Here is a 12,386-nt window from a genome sequence, read left to right on the forward strand (position 1 = left end):
GCCCCGAAAGGGTACGTCTTCGCCAAGCCGTGGGGGAACATCTCCTGGTAACAGATGACCGTGTTTTCCATCTCCTACCTAAAAACATACTAACCAAAGTATCCCTATTCAATACACATCTACAACATGGCTTATCCATTGCATTCTAGCATAGGGGCTTACTGGGAGGGTACCAAAGCAGACCTCCAGATTAAATACCAACAGTCCTGCTTGTGCTGTTCTTGGCAGCCATGATTTCCAGATAGAAAGTACTTCTGCCACTTCTGGAAATCCCTGTCTACGGTACAGACGTTCTGCCCAGAGCTCACCGCGCACTTGCTAACCACTGATGCAGATGTTCCACTTTCCATTCCCCTCCCAATCCCGCCCCTGTTCCTCATTCGAAGTCGACGAGGGTCACGTCTGAGAAAGTTGAAGGAGCTCACAACAATAGGATCCTCGACTTTGTCTTTTTAACCGCATGCCAGACATGGTGGAGACGCTTCTGAAAGGGTCCCCGTCTCTGCTGCATGCCCCTGACCACAACCCCCCCTCTCTAGCTCCACAGAACTTCCTTTTAAGATTGAATCAAGCAGATGGGATGACATACTGGAAATTCAAACGTTAATAGAAGCCTCAGAGCCCCGGCAGCAAATAGGTAATAATGTAGAACACAAGTTAATCAGAAAGTAAAAGTTGTACCACCAAGAAGTCTACGGGTAACTGGAACCAGCCGGCCGCATTCCCAGATGCCATGAACAAAAGAAGGGTTTTACGTACAGCACCATTACAAGAGAACCTTACCATGCGTTAGCAGGAGCCATAGAATTGTCACACATTCGGGGGAGCCTGAAATGCTGGGATTGTGATGGAATTGTGATTTCAACAAGGACGTGCGACTGTCATTTGACATCTCAAATTTGCCTGGCCCTTTAGTATTCAGCAGATATGTTTCATGGTCTGCTGCATATTATACATTACTCTATGTGCCACGATGATTCCCAAATAAGGGTCAACTCCACACAACTTCTTTGACTATTACATGAACTACAATTCCCAGAATGCAGTGAGGTGAGCTGGAATGTATGCCCTCTAGATGAGGGGTGGCCAACTGCAGCCCTCAAGGGCCACCAACAGGTCTTCAGGATATCCCTGCTTCAGCACAGGTGGCTCAGTCATTATGACGGAACCACTGATTGAGCCACCTGTGCTGAAGCAGGGATATCCCTAAGTGGCCCTTGGGGACTGGAGTTGCCCACCCCTGTTTAGATTATAAGCTCTCAGCAGCAGAGTCCTCATAACCTTGTGTATCTGTTTGCGCTTGTTTCCCCTTATTTGGGGCATGTCATTCTGGTAATGTAATATACATAACTCTGTGCCCCAATTGTACTGCGCTGCGGCATAGGTCGGCACTCTACAAATAAACGATAATAAGAATAATGCGATACCAACCAGGAATCTTATGTAATTCGCCCACCTGGAATTGTCACCTCAATTTTGTTCGTGAGAAAGTGAGTGTATAAAGAAACTTATTATGACACAAAATAAAATAGAACTAATCAGAACAATAAATTCAATTTGTCAAGATTTATAAATGCAGTTATTATATAACAAGGGCCAATCCAGTACAGTTCCTAATGGATTGAATTTCAAGGGGAAGTATATTAACGTGAGGATCTGAAGTATTATTGGGAATCCTCTGCTTCAGTTTCCCTGGGCAATGTGTTGTAGGACCCTTTTGGCAGAAAGAAGGCTGAAGGGGTCATCCTATTTATTATGCCTAACAAAATATGGTGGTTTCTGTTTTACACACTTACTTTACACATTGTTAGTTAGATGTCCTACACTGTAAAAATGCACAACCATAAAAATTTTTATTTGTTTTGAAAGTGGCAAAATAATAGGACGAATATGATACTGTTGATTAACACGCAGTCCTGATTCATAAAATGTTATTATGGATTCTGGCCCGATACTATAAACCAAGGATTCCCAACAGGGGGTTTGCAAACCACTAGGAGTTCGGGAGGTGTCTCCAGGGGGTTCGCCTCCCAAAACTATGTAATGGTGGATCACAGGCAGTATAGCGTATTCCTGTGCGTGTGTGGGGACAGCGCACTTAGTAAGGCCACAAACTGCACCTTAGCGTAGGGGGTAAAGCTGTCACTTACAGCGGGAGCTTGCAAAGGCGCTTCCCACAATGCTTTGCATCCATAGTGGCAAAGCATTGTGGGGCATGACTTTGGACGTTCCCACAGTAATTGTCAGCTATACCACCCCTGCTGTCAGCACTGAGGGGTAGTTTGGGGCCTTATTAAGCGTGTGCTCCCACCACAAGCTCAGGATACTGCCTGGGATCGGTCACACAGTATTGTTAGCCATAAAAAGGTTGGGAAGCACTGCTATAAAGTATTTGTGAGCATCTCTGATGAACAAATCACGTTATTACATTAAATTTATTTCCAAAACTGAACGCTACCTGAAGATCTGTCCCCACAAATGGCGCAGATGTGCTTGGTGAAGGCGGCCATGGCTGCAGAGGGGTGCGATGGCACTTTAAGAATGCCGTTGATTCCAAGAGGGGGTTTGATGTCTTCGGAGCTGTTCATGGAGTTCATGGGGGAATGGAGCTAAAACAAAAAAGGAAATAAATAAAAAGGAGGGGGGGAGGGAGGAAATAAATCATAAGCAGCTTCTCTTACCGGACGCAAACCATACAAAGAGTAGTGCAGTGGGGCGGTCCAATCTGACATTGTGTAGCATTAATAATTCATCATCATAGATTAGGACACAACATGTAAGGTCCACATAATGGGCCTTATGGTTGAGCAGTCCCAAGGCACAAGGTTGTCCTCCTACCTGATAAAGCCACTGTGTGTGTGATACTATTTTACCCATACAGAAAGATGTGAGTACCTATGCAATCTCCTGGAATATATTGATAACATTGTTTCAAAGGTGGTGCAGGCTGGGTCTGTGTAGGGGATCGCTCTAATACAAGGAGTAATAAAGGTTCAAGCAGGCCTGTCACACAATAACACTTGCTAGATTTATTTTGCAGACACAATACAAACAGCACCTGTGTGACAATATTTGTCATAGAATTGCAAGACTTTTTTTTTTCAGTTTAAATGTTGTGGGGAGAAGCGTGGGGCCTCTGTAAGCGCGGGGCCTCTGTAAGCGCGGGGCCTCTAAGCGCGGGGCCTCTGTAAGCGTGGGGGCCTCTAAGCGTGGGGCCTCTGTAAGCGTGGGGCCTCTGTAAGCGTGGGGCCTCTGTAAGCGCGGGGGCCTCTGTAAGCGTGGGGCCTCTGTAAGCGTGGGGCCTCTGTAAGCGTGGGGCCTCTGTAAGCGTGGGGCCTCTGTAAGCGTGGGGCCTCTGTAAGCGTGGGGCCTCTGTAAGCGCGGGGCCTCTGTAAGCGCGGGGGCCTCTGTAAGCGCGGGGGCCTCTGTAAGCGTGGGGCCTCTGTAAGCGTGGGGCCTCTGTAAGCGTGGGGCCTCTGTAAGCGTGGGGCCTCTGTAAGCGTGGGGCCTCTGTAAGCGTGGGGCCTCTGTAAGCGTGGGGCCTCTGTAAGCGCGGGGGCCTCTGTAAGCGTGGGGCCTCTGTAAGCGTGGGGCCTCTGTAAGCGTGGGGCCTCTGTAAGCGTGGGGCCTCTGTAAGCGTGGGGCTCGGTTTGGCGACCCCCTTAGAAAATGTCCCCCAATTTGTGCACCTCTGCTCTAGAGTGTAAGCCCGTGGTTTCCAACCTTTTATTGGTGAAGGAACCCCAACTTAGGTTCTGAGGAACCCCCAACCATCTCTAATAGCAACTCTTGTGAGCAGATGCATTGCAAATTCTTCTGTATTTATAACATTTTCAAATGACTAGAACATTTAGGGACGCCCGGGGAACCCCAAGGGGTCATAGGAACCCTGGTTGAAAAAAAACTGGTGTTAGCTCTCACGAGCAGAGCCCTCATAACCTTTTGTATCCATTTGTCCTTATTTGTAGGCAGCTCTTCATGTAATTATCAAACCTCTGTACCCTCATTGTACCGCACTGCGGTATTTGTTGGCGCTTTACAAATAAAGAATAACAATCAGGGGTATGTCCTACACTTGACTCTGGGATGTTGGCCAGTCATTTGTCTGCAAAGGGAACTTTTTACTCTTGACTGCATAGTTTTGCCTGCTTTTACACGACATTCTATCCATAGGATTTCCACTGATCTCTTGTGCTTATAACCACCGTCTGTAACCATCGTCTCCTGCCATCCTCCCCATAGCAATCCCACGAATATTACTGCTAGGAAGCTTGCTTACCCCCACGTTCATGAAGATAGTGCGGTGCCTTTGTTTCTTGGGTTTATTAACGGGACAAGCCCAGATGTTCCCCTTGTCAAGGGATCCCAAGCCATATGAACTTTAGCTCCACGTGAAAGAAGAAATAATGGAGAAAAAAATACTGAGATGAGAGGGGCGCATGAGGCAGCATGATGTGAAACAGAGACTCCATGCCTAATCAGCTTGACCGAGAGTCTGGCAGGCATGGTTGGCAACATCAAAAGCAGCTGGATTGAAACAAACGCAAGAAGGAGTGTGCGAAAAGACAAACAGCTTTCTGGGATCACAAGCTTGCACCGCAGCTTAAGTGGGTTATCGAATACTCTGGGAGGGCTTTCAAATGAATTCGTCTGATGGCAGGTGGGAGGGAGGCAGATCAAAGAACAGAGAGATGGCAGTGAGTGTTCTGCACTGATGAAATGCAAGGTAAACTGAATTACCGCGGATGGATACTATTAAGAGCATAAGATCTACAATCAGCTCAATCTGATGTTGGTTCCTGGGGCACAGGGCATAAAGCAGCTGTTCGCATGGACACTGCTTTCATACAGATCCCTCACAAGTCCAGTAGATTGTCGTTGGTGGGGGAATGGATTCAGCTCTTGTGTGTGAAAAAGTATTCTTAGGGGTAGATATTTTTATAACACCGAGGGGGATCAATCTTTAGAAACACTTTAAATCAAAGCAGAAATAACATTGTGCCCGAATTCCACATACTCCTGTCATGCCAGAAATAGCAGACACGTCGCATGTCTGTTGTCTATGGGAGTGAAAGCGAAAGTGTGTGTCCTGGGATCAAAAGGTGTGACCCCATCGCACGGTGACTGGAGACTGTGACTGCTGCCAATGCAACGTCTCTGGGAATGGTTATACCAAATGATTAGGGCATAGACAACACTGAGTGATGAGGAACTCCACAAACAGAAGTTGTAATGACGGGCCCTCTGAAACCAGCTACCACCACAAGACAGGCCCAAGAGATTTAACATGCAACTTTATCCCATGCATAGGAAAATGGTAACCCTAAAATCATGACATGTTTAAATGTCATGACACATGCATGTTCATGTAACTGATGCTATCTACACATGTATGTGTAAAACACCAAACACGTGTGGTTAGGATGTCTAAAGAGAAAACTAACACAAATACCTGTATAAAAAAAGTTAAGTAAAAAACAACTACAGGGACTTTTACACCTTAAACTTTTTCTTTTGTTTTTTAACCCTAGATCGTACTGTTTACCAGAGAAAACAGTAACAAAAAGCAACAGAGGGGAATGTCGAATTGTTATAATATTACAGAAAGTCCAATAACGTTAAACCCGTTACATCAGGGGGGCAGCAGATATTGGGGACCTCGTTAAAAAGAAGAGCCAGGTACAGAACTGAAAACAATACCTGCAAAACATATTCGGATAAAGTGATGAACGCGTATTTTTATCTGAACTTTTATTGGTCCTACGGTAATTAAAGGATTTGGAGGGTTTGTATGAGCTTGAAATAATCCCCCTTTTTTTAATGTTTGTGGGACCTCATGTCTACAATTGCAGGCCCCTCTTGCCGCGTAGGGGATATGAACTCTTGCCAACAGGTAGCAGCCGCAGCCTGAGAGCACAGACGTGGCCCAGGTGAAGGCATCTCTCCCCCCCTCCCCTCCCCCCCTCCCCTCCCCCCCCTCTCCTTGAAATGAGAGAATGAAGGCAGGACAGGGAGGATAATCGCTGGCTTATTCAGAACAGGCCTCAGGTGTTCCAGGAGGCAAACGATCACTCAGCCGGGAAATGTTTACATATCCCAGTAGAACAAGCCTCGGAGTGTCTCTTCGTTATTACAGCACGGCGAAGGCAGTCCGTGCCGCTCACCAGATATCCCGTTAGAGAGAAAGTGATGTCATGCCTCATGCCTTGGGAGGGATGACTGAATGCTATGTAAGCTGGTGCTACTTAACTCCTTCCCGCCGGCCGGCGTTTGCAGTGCGTTTGCCTGTTAGGCGGGACTTGGCGAGGCTAACCCGGGGTGGCTGACGCCTTTGTTAATTATTTCTATTCATGTTATTTATTTATTTTTGACACTAAATATCTGCAGATTGCTGGCTTGAATAACCATCGCTTTCTTGACCACATGTAGTCCAACACGCTGCCAATTTTTCTCAAGAGACGCAACAACGTTGAAGTGTGTTGATGCTTATTTTAAGATTTCTAGTCCAAGTTAAACAAAAAATAATGTAAAGCCGTTTGATTGCAGGAATGCTTAGATATTCTGCATAGGGCTTTGCAGTGCCTCGCTGGCCCCCTGCACCCCTGGCGGGGATTAAAAAAACAACAAACAAAATAAGGCTTTATTGTCTAGAGAGGGTAAGAGGTTCCCATGGCTGCAGCAGTTCCCTCCCGATACTATACCAGCCAGCCCCTGCCCACCTCAATAAGTTACTGCCTTTCCGCTCTGATGCATCGGCTGAGCTAACGAGGCGAGCTGTAGTCACAAGCACCATCTGCCGTCTGGCACAAACCACCTTCCATCACGGCTCTGCCAGCGCAGGGGACCGCATGCTCGGTGGGGCAGGGGGGGGCAAATTCCTCCACTGTACTCTGTCCTGTGAGGGGTGAGGTGGGTGCCCCTACAACCCCAAAACTCCAAGATCCTTCCCCTGTTCCATATCCAGGTATCGGCCAGATGTCACGCTCTCAAGGCACAGGACATATGGCAGAACCAATGAGGGTAGAAAGGTCTTAATGGATAATCACTTAAGACAGTCTATGAGAAAATGACGTCTTTGGATTTAAGGAAGTGCCGGCGCTGGTTGCCCTATGCATATATACAGTTGTAAAATGGTGCCAGTTGCAAAGAATAAAATCATATGTATCTAAACTACAAAAAGCAATGCAAATTTCCGGAAGGGGATGTGATGGACAAGCCACTAGGCCTCTTCCCTCCATATTCCATTCAGTTCAGCATCTTCCATTAAAATTTCCTTAGCACACGTTGACGTCTCTACTTGAAGGCGCTGGAACGCGGTTCCTGTGACTCTGACTTAACCTGCTATAAAATGATCTTTTCCCAAGCGCCGATATTCCTAAATTGTTGAAGTCTCTGTTCTCTAAATAGCAGATGCAGGGGCAGCCAAGTCCTGTCCTCAAGGGCCACCAACGGGTCAGGTTTTCAGGATATCCCTGCTTCAGCACAGAAGACTGAGTCACCGATTCAGCCACCTGTGCTGAAGCGGGGATATTCTGAAAACCAGACCTGTTGGTGGCCCTTGAGGACTGGAAGTTGGCTGCCCCTGCTTTATATAGCGGCATATGTGTAGTTCCAATGAACAAAGTGTGATGCTGGGGAAGTCAATAATTAAAATCTTGAATTATACTCAGTATTACTATATACTGCATCATGGTTTCCACCCCTAGCCCCCCCCCCCACCCCCCTGCGAAGTGATGACCCCTTCAATATGAACTGCTGCTGGAAGGGGAATGCCAATTTACATGTCATGAGTGGAGGGGGTCGACATTGCTTGGCAGGACTGTGGTGCAGTAACAAGTTATCCTGCACTGTGGATATGGTAGCAATGCCGAGATGACAGGTGGCAGTCAGCTGGTACTGCCTTGTTGCTTATTTTAGTCTAAGCTCTTTACAGCTGGGGGATGGCAGGCCGTGGGGATTAAGATAATCTTTCCGTCAGCTTGCCCTCTCCTCCTGGGGAAGGAGGAGATAGCATTTAGGCTGCACTTCCCTAGTGAGCACCTCAAAACACACGTGCATTAACCCCCATGTTGCCAAGGGGCCAGCCAATGCATTTTCTGGTCAACCCAATGTCCATGGCTCTTTTACTGCTATGAGAGAACTCACCTGAGGACTGCTGGTTCCATAACCAAGACCAGGTGTGGACGGCATAGACATGGAGTGTGGGCCCATGGGTGGACTGATAACAGAGAATGGTGGGCCCATTCCATTGATGGGGGAGCTGAGTCCACTGAGGGGTGAGTGCAGTTGGTTTGGGGATCCCAGCGAGGAGTTGCTAAGGGACGGATGGAGCAAAGGAGCTGTCATATGCCCACGGCCACTCGGGGAGTTCAGCGACGTTGAATTGACCTGGTTGGAAAAATCTATAGGGGACAAAAAGAAGCCATTAAATCAATATGATGCCAACGAACCAATATTAGCAACAACAAAAACTGTACCTATATGACTTTTCAAACCCAAAGCACATAAACACTTGAAAGATATTCATTCAACAACCGAATCCCAGCTGATCCTGTAATGTACCCAACAGCCATTGGCGAGGAGAATGGCAAGAGGAAGAATCATATCGTTACTGTAATTAGTCACATACAGATGCAGCCCACGATTACGCAGCCCACGATTACACAAGAGACATATAAGTGGGTAAGGCTGGTATAGCATCCATGAACTTATCTCAGCAAGACCCACACCGTAACTTTATTATAATGCTACCTCCCTCTTTTACAACTGAACAGAGAATATATTGCACCAATACCATACCACCGTGCTTACCAACGTCAATTCATCTTATATAGCCTATACGCATACCCATTCTTATACTCCCATCATGCCTGTATATACGTCCCCTTTGGTTTTTAGTTACTTCCATTTAACTCTACTATGACTTTTTTGTGGATATATTTGCTTATTTCATTATTGCCTCTGCCCTACTCTCTCCCACAGGAACAGAAACCAGAGAAGTGCGGAGTGTCACTTTATAGGAGCTTGCGTATCATCAGTGCTACCCATCACAGAATTGGAATCAGTGCCGTGCCACTTTGATTTTACAGAGTACATATAAATATAGTTTATACCGAGTACATGTCAAGATAACGAGTATGTGCAGCAGATTTGAATTTGCACAAAAGTGGTGAAAGGATACAGACGTGTTGTGTAGCTTTCCAGCTACAGGCAAACACTTACAAATGGTGACAAGACGAGAGGTGAAGGGTTTTAATAAGCCATTTTTGTGTCATGACATCTTGGCCCCAGCCTGAGTTCCCTTTACAAAGACCGTGCAGAACTAAGGGATCCTACTGGAGTGAGTCTGGTTCCACTGCAAGCCGGATTATTTGCATCCTCTTCAACCCCCATGGGAAAGAAAAAAAGAGGAGCAACGGGCATTTTCAGCAATGAAACCGGGGAAGATTTAAACCCAAATAAGAAGGTAAAAAACAGCGAGAGAGAGAAAAGAAATGTCTGACACAGGATAATCAATACTCTCACTTCTTCTGGCTGCTGTGAATAAATCTATCCCCAGGGCCACCTACTAGCACTCGGTGTAGTCCAAATATTCCTTCTCTAAAGTTCACATTTAATCTACCTGCCCTTTCACAGGCGTATTCATTCTGCTATTATTATTGAGAAAGCTGCCACTCAGAAGTGTTGCTACTATTCTTTCACTTGTCTGCTTCAACTGCTCACTTCCTTTCACACCATTCCATCCAATGTTACCCACAATATGCTGCTTATTGTAGCATGAAAGTGAACACAGCCATTTTTAACAATACCAATTTTTCACAACGTTTTGTTGCAGTTGTGAGACACTTTTTTTAATGCATCTATAAAAAGATATTGCACATAACATGCTACGGCACATAAAATAGTGACGGGCGATCTGTGCCCCAAGCCTTACTACGGAGGTTTGCTCATCCGACCCAACGCTTCATGCTCACAAGCACCACACTCACACTTCATACTCACTCATTCTCAACACACTCCACATTCACTCCTTTTCACACTTCATAATACTGTAATAACTATTTCATGTAGCGCTCTTCTCCCACTCAAACGGGACTCAAGGCGCGTCACAATTACAGTACAGCGCGCGGTATGCAGCACATGGGAATGTTACAGACCCTGCCCAAGTGAGCTTACAATCCAAGTTGTTGTGCCTGTGGCACAGTGAGATAAAGTGACCTGCTCAAGGTCATAAGGAGTGGACACCGGGAATTGAATCTGCTTCAAACTATGTTTCGTTGTTATCATGCCTTTACACACTGAGCCACTTGTTCACTCACTATTATACTCAACACACGCCCGTCTCACAGAGCACCCTCACCCTGTTTCTCCAGCCACCCCCTCCCCTGCTCACATACAGTAGCACACTCATCCCCTCTCTCTATCACACTCTCCACTATCACGGCAGGGAGGCTGCAGTCCACCTTCCCTCTCCTCTGTGCCGGGCTGAGAGAGGAGAGGCGGATCGCAGCCTCTCAGTCTCCAGACAACGTGGGACTCGCCAGCAGAGTAGCCGGCAGTGTTACCCCCCAGGGCCCATTGCACCCTTGGCAGAGGGGCGCAGGCACCCCAGAATACCACAGCACCCTAGTAGAGAAACACTACATTAGAGTTTCAAGCATAGTTCACTTGTAGCAAGGACTTGTGAGGTATACAAAAGGTTGTGTACATCTCTCACTATGAAGATCAGGTTTATCCATCAATAGGTACAGTATCCCAACTCAAATGCAGCAAAGCAACACTACTCGTGTATCAGGCGTACCAAACACTGCATTTGTCACATGGTAAAATTAAACCTTTTCCAAACATCTCAACTTCATTATACAGTACTTCTGCACTTTGGCAAACACACATTTATTTACACCACATATTCTGTAATTATTAATAACAAACATGTGAAGATACATTTTCCATCCGCGGTTATTTCGAATACGATCATTACTCAAATGCCAGTTCCTATCAGCAATTATAAAGTGATGCATAACATAGAAGCAGGATACGTCCTCAAACTTATTCCCAATGGTGTCTCCTCCGTCACAGATTGAAATGCAATAGAAATCCTGGTACGCAGCGATTTTACCGTTGAAGAAGAAGAAAGTTGGGGACGTTCCTGTGAAAGGTAATCACCTTCCGCCCAGAAAACAGCAACTGATTTATTCTACGTTTCAGAAACGCCTTCCCTTTTCTCGAATGTCATCTCTTGGTACAAATACCAAGACATGTAAATGAGTGCAATGAGTGAAATGCTCGTCCTCCCATCTTCTTACAGGGATTTCCCTGAAACTTTTTGGTGTTAAATCAGCTGTTCCCCACCCACTCTTTATTTTTTTTGGTTTACATAAAAAGGAACGCGCGGACCCTCGGCGCTGAACGCCATTCATTTCAGCTCCGGGGACACCCGCTAGTTCCGACGCTACATGCCGGGGAAAGTAGCGCATGGACTACCTTGTATTTAACTGCTGCGCATTGCGTTGGCCAATAGGAAGCCGCGACAGGTGACACTGCGGCTTCCTATTGGTCCGCGGGGGGTTTAAACCCACCATTTTGTTTCCCCTAGGGAGGACTGAAACGCTAGTACCTTCAGCGGTAAGGATCTCGTAAACCAGGGGGGCCCCGTTGTGGAAAGTGCGTTTGCGCCCCATGGACCCGCGGCTTCCCGTCCACGTAAAAAAGAATGGTCAAAAAAAATAATTAAATTGAGATGGGAAAACTGCTCTTTTAACCCATTAAGAGTAATGTGTTGTTGGTTGCTCTGGCAATGAAGTTGTTAAATCAGCCTGTTCTTCCGAGTTAACAATGTACAGAGCCAGCAAACCATTCAGTAATCTGGGTGTTTTCGTCTTGTATTAGCTCAAACCAGACACAATAATGCGTGAGACGGGAAGATGTCCTTGAGTTATATGTGGTCTCTATAGCTTGATAGATGTGTTTTGTTTTTGTGAGTGTGAGAGAGACCAACCATCAAAACCTTATTGTATTGTAACCCAGGGGTGCTCAACTGCAGTCCTCAAGCCCTCCCCTTTCCCCCCCCCAGATCAGGTTTTCAGGATATCCCTGCTTCAGCACAGGTGGCTCCATCAGTCCCTAGGCATCAGTCATTACTTTTGTTGAAGATGGGACTGCCCTTTAAATTGCTCCTCTGTCTGATTCTTCTCGGCAGATGAAGAACCCTTGTGAGTCTCAGCTGAGCAGTGGGACATTGGGCAACGCACAGAATAGGAAAAGATGAAGACATCTGACTTCACAAACCACAGCCTCAGAAAGGAAGGGGCATGACGTGGGCAGAGAGGGACTGCGGGGTATGGCGGCGATGAAAGTGATGAGCGAGAACAGGAAATGCGAATGTG

General features: G+C 46.5%; 1 protein-coding gene and 1 long non-coding RNA gene across 7 annotated transcripts in view; one reads left to right on the forward strand and one right to left on the reverse strand.

The window, feature by feature from the left end:
- RXRA (retinoid X receptor alpha) overlaps positions 1-12,386 on the reverse strand; it is a 147,917-nt gene that overhangs the window by 37,632 nt on the left and 97,899 nt on the right. For 3 of the 6 annotated variants that reach the window (XM_075578921.1, XM_075578920.1, XM_075578919.1), the window contains exons 1-3: positions 12,142-12,162; positions 8,146-8,402; positions 2,459-2,609 (exon numbers count right to left, since the gene is read on the reverse strand). In XM_075578921.1, coding sequence (XP_075435036.1) covers positions 2,459-2,609; positions 8,146-8,346 — 352 coding nt within the window. In that variant the 5' untranslated portion in view covers positions 8,347-8,402; positions 12,142-12,162. Of the gene's footprint in view, positions 1-2,458; positions 2,610-4,279; positions 5,424-8,145; positions 8,403-12,141; positions 12,163-12,386 lie in introns of those variants that run through there. The other 3 variants (XM_075578922.1, XM_075578923.1, XM_075578924.1) reach the window with 2 other exon arrangements.
- LOC142472128 (uncharacterized) lies at positions 8,991-12,377 on the forward strand. The gene is made up of 3 exons (XR_012789609.1): positions 8,991-9,466; positions 11,080-11,158; positions 12,200-12,377. It is a non-coding gene; the product is annotated as an uncharacterized LOC142472128 (long non-coding RNA).

This window comes from Ascaphus truei, chromosome 21 (genome assembly GCF_040206685.1).
Source record: "Ascaphus truei isolate aAscTru1 chromosome 21, aAscTru1.hap1, whole genome shotgun sequence".
Lineage (NCBI taxonomy): Eukaryota > Metazoa > Chordata > Amphibia > Anura > Ascaphidae > Ascaphus > Ascaphus truei.